The sequence below is a fragment of the Lissotriton vulgaris genome, chromosome 12, assembly GCF_964263255.1.
Source record: "Lissotriton vulgaris chromosome 12, aLisVul1.2, whole genome shotgun sequence".
Taxonomy (NCBI): domain Eukaryota; kingdom Metazoa; phylum Chordata; class Amphibia; order Caudata; family Salamandridae; genus Lissotriton; species Lissotriton vulgaris.
In genome coordinates, this window is record NC_141700.1 from 89,379,464 (window position 1) to 89,390,950 (window position 11,487).

The 11,487-nt window shown below is 39.1% G+C and overlaps 1 protein-coding gene across 1 annotated transcript; it reads left to right on the forward strand.

Annotated features, from left to right (window-relative positions):
- The first annotated feature begins 578 nt into the window (after window positions 1–578).
- On the forward strand, window positions 579–1,517 carry LOC147673451 (olfactory receptor 1f45-like). Its single transcript, XM_086946361.1, has one exon. It carries the CDS (start codon window positions 579–581, stop codon window positions 1,515–1,517), a length of 939 nt encoding a protein of 312 aa, XP_086802487.1.
- Window positions 1,518–11,487: the final 9,970 nt, after the last annotated feature.

Genomic DNA, 11,487 nt, shown 5'->3' on the forward strand with positions numbered 1-11,487 from the left:
GTCATTACAACGCATACCATTACAACGCATATCATCACAACACATAATACCCTTACACTATCCAACACTTACCCTACTGTTGCACCCCCTGGAGTTAGAATAGTAATTTTAACCCCTACACTATCCAACACTTACCCTACTGTTGCACCCCCTGGAGTTAGAATAGTAATTTTAACCCCTACAATATCCAACACTTACCCTACTGTTGCACCCCCTGGAGTTAGAATAGTAATTTTTACCCCTACACTATCCAATACTTACCTTACATGCAATGTAATGTTATGCGTTGTAATGGTATGCGTTGTAAATGTAGTATGCGTTGTAGTGGAATGCGTTGTAAAGGTAGTTTCAGAGAATTTGTTGTAATGGCATGCGTTGTAATGGTATGCGTTGTGATGGATATTGCGGTGAAAAAATGCGTTGTAAAGGTAGGCGTTGTAACGTCATACATCCCTTCCAACACAAGTATATCAATTATTAGGTCTGAATAGTCATGAAGGTGACACTCTGAAGACAAATGTAGAAGTTTGTGTTAGACTGTCAAAATCACTTTTTGTTCCTTCCAGAACCCTACGAACATGGAGAAGAGAAACCATAGCTCTGCTACAGAATTCCTTCTCTTGGGCTTCTCCAGTCACCCGGACCAGCAGATCCTTCTCTTCTTTGTCTTCCTCACCATGTACACCATCATCCTTCTGGGAAACCTCACAATCTTCTTTATTATCAGGATGGACTGTAGACTCCACACACCAATGTACTTCTTTCTGAGCATCCTGGCCTGTGTCGACATCTGTTTCACATCTATGACGTTGCCCAAGCTGCTAATAGACCTGGTGTCATCAAAGAGGACAATTTCATTCTCCGCCTGTATCACCCAGTTGCATTTTTTCCTTTCATTTGGCAATATGGACAATTTCTTGCTGGGAATAATGGGCTTTGATCGATACATGGCTATATGTCATCCGTTACATTATACTCGTGTTATGAGACAGAGGTTATGTGTGTTATTAGTTCTCTGCTCCTGGGTGATCGTCTCTCTTCATTCATCAGTTCACAGTGTCTTGGCCTCTAAGTTATACTATTGTGAGTCCAATGAAATCCATCACTACTTTTGTGATATCCCACCACTTCTGAAGCTCTCGTGTTCAGACACCACCATCAATGAGCTGGTCCTCTTCACTGAGACAACTGTGATCTTGTTAACCCCTCTTCTTTGCATTTTAATCTCCTATGGTCGAATCACCTCAGTCATTCTAAAAATCAAATCCTCTGATGGAAGGAAAAAAGCCTTTTCCACCTGCTTCTCACACCTTACCTCCACAGTTCTATTCTATGGGCCTGTTCTTTTTACATACATTCGTCCGTCGTCCGCCTACTCTCTTGATAATGACATAGGGATAAGTGTAATGTACAGCATGGTGACGTCTATGCTGAATCCATTTGTATATAGTATTAGAAATAATGATGTGAAAGATGCTTTCAGAAAATTGAGAGCTAAAATGCAAGGCCACCAATAAATGTTTTTAAAAAACTTGTAAAGACATGATGTCTCATGATAGACTATAATATAATTGCCTGTGAATATAAGTGTGCATGTATATATATATATATATATATATATATATATATATATATATACAAAACCCCTCCAGCATGCTGAAGGAAGAGGCCAGATGGGGAATCAATGTAAGAGCTTTAATTGGACAGCATACAGGCATAATCAAGGTAAGAGCTTTAATTTTTTGACAGCATACAGGCATAATGCATTTCGGCCATATGGCCTTCCTCAGACGCCGCTGCTAACCAAGAACGTAGCCACACCTCTACCTTTAAATGGTCCTGCATCCTCCCATTGGTGGGAGCACCCTCCATCCCCAATCATGTGTTCGCCCACCAAGTGCAGCACTGTAGGCACTGCAACTATATCTGTGTGTATATATATATATATATATATACTTCATTAATAGTAATGAGGTAGTTCGCAATTTGCGACCCCCTAGGAATTGCGAAGATCACAGGCGTGGTGGCCTGCTGAGGTCACCAGACCACCATGTCTGTGATTGCTTGCTTTTAAATAAAGCAATCTTTTTTTGTAAAGCAGCACATTTTCCTTAAAGGAAATCCAGATGCTTTACAAAAAGTGAAATGAAAAGTTTTCTTTAAATTTTTTAAGGCCAGGAAGTGGTCCGTGGGACCACTGTCTGCTCTTAAAAATGCTTTTACAACCATTCACAAGGGGAAGGGGTCCCTTTGGGACTACTTCCCTTTGTGAATGGGTTACTACCTACTTGAAGTAGATGGTAATATGCATATGTTTTGCAACCGCATTCACGGTCACAAAACATCCATGCATACCGTTAGGATTCAGTATTTAGAAGGGATGCCCTAAACACGCTCCTTCCAAATACTGTATCGCAACCCATTTTGCGATTCGGTAACAGGTTACCGAATCGCCAATTGGGGTTTGCTGCATCAGGAAAGCATTTGTTGCCTTCGCAAATGGGCCGATTCTGTGTACCGGCCTGTTTGCGATGGCATGAATGCTTGATGCTTGTGCCCCTTGGTTCCCATATTCCCATTTAGGAACATTTTAAAAAAACAATGAGGTATATGGTGGTAGAGTAGAGGTATTCTGACCCACCCAACCTTGTGGGTGCACCCATTTAAAAATATTTTTGGGTGGTGCTGTTATCCTGCTGGAGTCCAGCGGGAATTAGCGACCCCTCTGGACTTTCACAGGGGTCCCATATGAGCCAACGCCGCTCTGCCGCTCCCACTGCACAGGAGAAGAGTGCTGCGTGACGGGTCTGTGGTAGTTGCCTGCTAAGGGGTTTTTGACCACCTGTCGAGGGGGAAGTGGGCAGGGTTGGCTGCAGATGTAGCATATTAAGATAACATTTTATATATACCATTGAAATTCACTGAAAAAGACAAAGGTTAAAGTTGAGGTCTATGTAAGTAAAGTAGTAAGATTTTAACGAAGGTTAAAAACTGGAAGATATTCACTGAAAAAAACTAGCTTTTTAAGTAGAGTTATACATAGGACTATTAGTAATGAAAATAAAACTATCATTCAAACTAAAAAAACACTGAAATTCTCTAGTTATACGTTACTGACAAAACAATAACTTGCATTGCCATACATTTCAGACATCATCAGTGATGTAATATTTGCAGACAAAAGCAATGCAACATAGAGATGCAAGTCTCCCACCCTCCTAAACAATATCTGTTGGAATCATAAAAATGGTCCAAAACAAATACAGCTTGCCAGTTATGATTAGCTGCATTGCAATAACTTTCATCCTCGTACTCCTCATTGGGACATCACTATTAACATCACTGACAACATTACGTAAAACATCACAAATAACACAATTGATAAAATAAATGTAATCAGTGATATAGTCCCACATATTTAATATTAAATGTACATAAGACATGCCTATATGGCATACAACAAACTGAACTAAGTACAAATACCATAGTACGGTACACACATTAAAGGTGCATCCCAACATAGGAAACCTCTCTCGTGGAGGATAGCGCAACTCCTCATTAATATCATTCCTTTCACTCAGAAGGATTAACCCACCAGCACCATCCACTTTTCTCACACGGATTAATCAGATTACATTGGAGTGCGTCAGACTATATAACTATACTGTTTCATTATTCAACTCTGAGTGACTAGTCAGCGCACCAACACAATGTTATACGAGGACATAGCCAGGACCACTGACCAAAGAGCAGATACATTTGCATTTACATTCGATGAAACTCAAAGGATCTATTCTTTAATTGGGGAAACAACAAACGTCAGTCAAAGCACAGGATAAACTCAGTCTAACATAAAGCAACTTTTGTATATCTCAAAGAAAATAATAAATCAACGATTACACTGTAGTACGCTCATCAATACCACAAAGCACAAAGAATAACGGGTGACTGCGGATCTCTCTAAAATCTACACTATGTAAGAACAATACCAAATTCACTGAAAAATGGCAAGCTATTTTAAATAAATGCTCATTAGACCTCATATTGTTAGTAGTGGAAGAATTGGCAAAAGTATTGGAAGATCTCAGCAAAGAAACTCAACACCTAAAACAAGAACTAAGTGACATGATGTCAAAGGACGAGATGGACAAGATGTTGAAGGATCTTAATCAAAACTAGACAAATATACTAAGGAAATCAATGAGAGGAAAATTAGGAAATTCCGCCGTCACACCATGGACTATAATTTAGGAAAGGTATACAGTTGGGCAGACATATACGCCCAGAGATGTCAACAAAAACCCAATTATGGAAGATTTTCAAACATGGATGCTTCCTCGTCAGACGACACACAACAGAGTGATCACAGATCAAAAGAAACAACATATCAAAGAGCACAATAACTGAGTGAAACAAACAGAGAAACCACTGAGGACGTAGGTCCATCCACATCATCTACAACAACAGATACCAACAGACGAGGCAGGGGGGATGCTGCAAGAAGCAAACAAATAACCAGTAGCCAAGGGCACTCGGTGCCAAAGAATCTTGTGATCAACATTTCCAAGCAACAATTGACCAAGTTTCAGAAAGAGACCCTTCAAAAAGGGAGTTCATTTGTACCAACACATCACTCAAACTATTTAGATACAGAGCTCCGCATGTACAAGTTCATGCGGACCATTCGCCTACAACACTTTTTCTCAAATGTAATTCAAGAGCCAATTCAACCCAAGGCTAATACACTACTCGGACTGAGATCTAAAAGGACGTACCTGGCACCAGTGAGCAATAAAGTTCTAGATGCCTTTGAAACAGTCATAAAAAAGGAGTTACAGAACATTTACAAGCAACCTAAATCGAAATCTAAAAACATCACCCAGAACGAAATACAAGCTCTGATACAAATTGCTTTAAATACTGAAATTACCATCTGTCAAGATGACAAAGGAGGAGCAATGGTTATTTTGGATACCAGTTGCTACATGAATAAAGTTGCGGAACATGTTAGTGACACCTATACTTACACACCTATCGATTTTGACCCTACATGTGAGTTTCAAAAAATCCTGCTGAACATCTTAAACCAATATTTGGACAATCGCAGTATCTCCACCGAAGACAAAGAATATTTACTTAAAAAGAACCCCGCATTACCATACCTATACATGATCTCCAAAATTCACAAGCATGCTACCAAACCTCCATTCAGACCAATAGTATCAATGATGGATTCAATACATGAACCGGTAGGAAAATATCTAGATAAACATCTGCAACCGCTAGTTCAAAACATGACAACCTACATCAAAGACACAACAAATTTTCTCAACACATTGGAATCTTTAAAAAAAAGAATTACCAACCAGACCATCTTATTCACTATTGATGTAAAATCCTTATACACCTCCATTCCTCTTAATCTTCGCATCGCAGCAGTAGAATCTTTTTTGATCACCAGTGATAAAGAGGACTCATTGCCAGTTTTTCTAATGGAATTATTGCATTTCACTCTTTACCATTCCTATTTCAAATGGCAGGACAAGAATTATATACAGGCATCGGGTACTTCGATTGGCAATTGTTCCGCCCCCACATTTGCAAATTTGTTTATGTATATATTCGAACTTGACAACATCTTAAATCAGGAAGTATGGAAAAAACATTTGATCACATATAAGAGATACATAGATGATATCTTTGTTTTATGGGAGGGACCAGAACATACACTACTAGAAGCAATAGAAAATCTCAACAAGGTCAATCAGAGAATCAAATTCAAAGCATCAATCAGTGTTCACCAGGTCACATTTCTGGATACATGCATCATCAATCACAATGGACAACTCAACACTCAAGTATACACAAAACCGACCGATAGGAGCAACCTATTGCACCTTCATTCATTTCATCAATCAACACTGAAGAGACACTTGCCATACTCCAAATTACTTCGCCTCAAAATAATATTTCCTACCAACGAATAATACATAAAGAGCGCAGAGGTGTGTATCAACAAATTTAAGGATAGAGGATATCCTGAATTGATAGTACAGGAAGCAATGATGAAAGCAGAAATCAAAACACAAGATGAGTTATCAAGACCTACAAATATAGAAGATGGTACCAATAGAATGGTGTTTGTATCCAAATATTCAACAGAAAGCCATCGTATAAAAAAACTATTTTGAAATACTGGCCGATGTTGAGAACAGAGACAGATTTCAATGTGATCTTCGAGTCACCACCAAGATTTGCGTATCAAAGAACTCGAAATTTGAAACAAGTATTCAAAACCTCTAAAAACATTTCAGAGAAGTTAAAAGGTACCTTACCCTGTTTGAATTGCGTAAACTGTAATGCCATCATAAAAGGAGACACTATCAGACACCCTCACACAGGAATTTCCATCAAATTGAAAGTCACAGCAACTTGCAACAGTGAAAATGTAATATATTTGTTAAAATGTCCTTGCGGACTAGCGTATGTTGGCAAAACTGAATGCAAAATGGGGATACGCATGAGTGACGGCTCACTTTAATAACTTCAGTCAACTAAGTTTCTGTGTTTTTGAACGAGTCACAGGGACGTGACGGGACTCATTGGATATATTTTCTTAATACCGTAAGCCCCAAGGTAGAGAATTAAAAACTTGAACTTAGTTGTTTTCTTTAAGATATTGGTTGTTAAGACTTTTATTGAAACGTGGACACTTGGCATTATTATAATGCATTCATGTATATTACGTTCTTTCACATTCAAAACAGTTTTCACTTCACAGCATTGAACATTGAGGAACAATGTTATTGTTTATTCACACCAGAAGAAGATCTATTAGCTATAGAAATACGTGCATCATTATGTTATTTATGTTTTTTGTTTAGGCTTAGGATTCACTTGTGGTAGAATGTTTTGCACTTTAATATGAGGTATTCTGATGATAACCCATTTTGTAAATGTTTATTAACATCGGGACATGCACCGTTTTTAAATATCACAAAATTCCTAATTTTCAAACACCACAGGACACATTGGGATATACACCATTTGAAACTACGAATTCTTCCATTTTCATACATCACATGACACCATGACGTATCATGTTCTATACAACGGCGCCCCGTTCAATGGCGCTCACTATCTTGTGATCTTTACATGCAGATGCACCGAACTCTTTCATCAAAGCCGATTCATGGTCACTTTGGGTTAGAAGCTCGATATTATTATCACGTCTTTTGTAATACACAGCGTTACCAGAATGCCCCACTTAATACCATTATTTACTACTTAGGATACAGCTGTGATGCAATAAGGGCTGTGACAGTGAGGAATACTCACCGCTAACTATTTCTCCAAGCAAGCACCTTGTTCTTTATATGCTTACTATTCATAACCGTTAGGGATATGACGTTTCCACTAAGCATGTGTTAATTTTTCTTTACTTAGGTCGATCTATGTGAACCATTTATTTTTTTGAAAAAACCCACCCAATATATAAACTGGCTAAGTGTATACTTACAGACTATGGGGCCGATTCCGAATCTGGACGGAAGGGCTCTGAACCCTTCCGACCGCATCCATCAGTTAGTGCCGGCAGGATTCCTTCCCAACCGAGCCATTCCGATGGGCTCGGTCGGAATGGAATCCAACTCGGATTTCCGGATGGCCTACGATGGGCTCGGAGAGACAGTCTGCCATCCGGAAATCCTTCAGTACTCCCCCGGTTGCCTCTTTATGACCGAGGGAGTACGATGGCAGTCAGAAACTGTCTCTGGGGGCCCCCAGCAGGGCGCCCATGGGTGCGAGGCCGCCAAATGGCAGCCTGGGTCACTATTAATCCCTGCACCCGGTGGCAGGCACCTTGGGGTGCCGGCCACAGGGTGCAGGGATGAACTGCACCCCTGTTCTACACAATGCAGTCATGCATTACGCTCGGAATGCATGCTTGTATTGTGAGGTATACAAATGCGACCGGTCGCATCGCACTACCAGGGCCGTAACGGACAACAGCAGGTCGGTCGGTTATGGCTCCGGACCGATGTCGGACGGACTCAGGTCCGTCCGACATCCGAATCGGCACCTTAGTGTTCACATACTTTTTGGGTACACAATAGTATTCTTCACCTCAGCAATTTATGAGAATTGTATGCATGATACAAAATTAGCGAATTCACTATGATATGGGGAGCATGTTTCACAGCTGTTTAGATCATTTCTGTACGCGTTAATAACAAATATTCAGTGTGAAGGCAATGGTTCACCAAAAGCGTTCATCATGAAAATGGTGCTTTGAATTTTCACTTTCTTTAATTGGTTTTCACCGCTTCTCGTCGGGGTCACATTTTCGTTAAAAAAGCATAACAGTACCACACAAGATTTGCACATTAACTACAGTGAATGAACTGACTTAAGGTCATGTGTGAGGAGTGACCTAACGTTTCCTTTAAAAATTACAGATATTATGCCCCTGACGAAGGGCTTCAGCCCAAAATGCATTGGGTAACCAGGCGCACAGTTTATATTGTGTCAAAATTGTATTTTTCCATCATGAAGATGAAATGATTATAAGGAAAGAAGTATTAAGAAGTTTCAAATTAATCTCCATGAATAAAAGAAGAATAAATTTTATTTGAAATATCGTTTCTTGAACATTTGTTTACATGTTATATCTGAGTGCAAGTAGGGAAAGTCCCTCTCTTGTGGAGGATAGCGCAACTCATCATTGATATTCCTGTCACTCAGAAGGATAAATCCTCCAGCACCATCCACTTTTCTCACACAGATTAATTGGATTACATTGGAGTACGTCAGACTATATAACTTTATTAACACAGGAAATCTGACACATTAAATACCAATGGTAAGGTAAAGTTGTATTTATTCATTTATATGAGTGATTTGTAATGCATATAATGCTTGCTCGCCCCAAAATCGAGGAACTGAATCACAACAAACCAGGCTCAATACTAGGCTTTTTTTCTGCAAACGTAGCTTTTTTTGGTGTGGTGTAAATTCATTCGTTTGAGCTAGTTGAACCACAAAAAGGTGTGAGGTAGACTTTGAAGGTTAAATGAGAGAAAACTTTGGTATGACCTGATATGAATTGTGGTCACTTCCTAACCTCTGAAACAGTGGAGGGTCTATGGTCCTGATATTTTGTACTCTATCCATCAAACTCTATATCAGGACCTATCTTGCTCTCAGACAAAGATCTTTAGAATGGGACATGTTTAAATGAAAAAGAAGGTTTAAAATTGTAATATTGCGATTGTTTACTGCAAAATACTCAGCATTCATTGGGCCGCCCTTCGATGGATTAGCTCCTCTCTAGCTGGAAGAACCCAAACAGTCAACTTGACGCCTTGACGCCTTGACCTTCAGAGCCTAGTAACTCATCTGTGGAGTATATAAGTAAAATATAAACAATTTGAGCATCTGAATATTTACTCTGCAATAGGCAGACATTAATACAACATATAGAAGATGAATAAAAGACAAAAATAAAGTAAACAACTTATTTATAGAATGACTCCTTCAGGGTAGCTCTAGCTACTGTTAAGACATTTTCTGAATAGACAACTGAATGCTGCAGACCATCAAATTAAATGTGTACAATATTAATATTTTCTTCCTGCAAAAAATCTGTTTCAAGGTGTTACCACAAAGGCTGATCAATTTGCCCTTTTTGCATAAAGATTCCAAACATGTGACTCTTGGGAAAGCTTGCAGAATCATAAGAATTGTGCACTTTCTAGACCCTAGCAAATGCCCTTCTTTATCTCATCTCCTGAAGCCAAGTTGCAGGAATTTCATAAAGTATAATTTCCTAACCAAAACCATTAGCAGCAAAGTACAGATGTTAATTTCGACTTTTAAACTATGGGAAATTATTATTGTGAAATATGGATCAAAACATGCTCAATAAGCAATGATTTTAACACAATGGTCAAATGACATTCTGCAGATCTATTGAAAATTAAATATTCTTGTTTGTGAATTTGCAGTGGGGAGCGCCACAATATTAGGCATAGGAAAGCATAACTTGAATTAACACTTTCACATTCTCTATCACTACAAAGTGGTGAATAGGTCAGATTTGTATTTATAGTGTGTTTTATATTCACTCCCTTTTTTTAAAAGTGCAATATTTACAAACCCAATCAAGAGATCTGCAGCTCCAGGTCTGCTGTTCTTACTTATGTATAATGTATTACATCAAGGGTTTGTTTGTGAGTCTTGCAGGGCCTTCCACTCCCCAAAAAAGCATCTGCAAAGCTTTACTATAACTGACCTGGAAGACTCATCTCAGAGTTGGTAATTGTCCACGACTCCCATCTCAAGAAGTGCAGCTCCTTACACCAATTTATCGCCGCCCCAACATGAGAAAAAACTGCTTTTGTGAAAAAGGCTGTGAATCTAGCATTATATAGACTCAATACCTGTCAGTCTAATGGGAGCCGCAAATATGCAAAAAATATGGTTTTACACATGAGACCCTAAAGTCACGACTTTGTAATTGCGTGAGTCTTATGGAGGAATCCTTGATCCTCTGTAGCTTTTTAGAAAAAGGAACTTAATTGGTTTAAAAATGTGAGATCTTTCAACAGCACAATACATTATTTAATTAAATAACCCTGGTTCTACATACTGCCACCATGTGGTCTGGAATAAGAGAGCCAATCACATCTTCTGTTGCTGTCCAGAAAGTTGAATATGGCTGTGCATGCTTTAACAATTTCAAGGAGTATCTGGAACATCCCAGGCGGCACTTGTGCAGCCAAAAAAGGGACCTAATATTGAAATGTGGGTGCACCTGAGAAGTATTTTTCCAATCACAAACTTCATCTCCAATATTCCATGGAAAAAACACTGGACAATGAGCGTGCAGCCTGTATGTGGTTTCACAAGATTTCAGAAAAAGTATATTCATGACTAGGAAAACATTTTCCCAGCCTAATTGGAAACACTGACATTGACCCCACTGAGCTCTTCTACACTTTCCACCCCTGCGATGGACATATCGCTTTGGTAAAGTGTAGGGGAATGTAAAAACTTTTTTTTTTACTTCTAAATGATTTTTCTACATTAATTTAAAATTATTTATATTTTTAACAATGTAAATAATTTCAAGTCCATACCTCCATGATGTTCTATAGGAGGGATTTGCAGTACCCCTGAGTGCCCATTCATTATACTGGACTTACTCCAACCCTGAGTACATATACTATGGTTTTGGGACCATTTTGAATGTGGTAACTTTACAAGTGCAGTTTGAGAATAGTATTGTGCTTACTTGTTGTGGAAGTCCTCCCCAAACCACTCCAGAACCCTCCCTAAGTCCTTTTTACTTCTCTCCTAACTCCTCCCATTTACTAGTAGGTATGTTCCTTTTTCTAGCTACTACCCCGGTCCCTCCTTCTTTTACTACTAAGGGCCCGAATACGATCTCCCTAGGAAAGCCTTCTGTACGACTCGGATCCGGAGGGA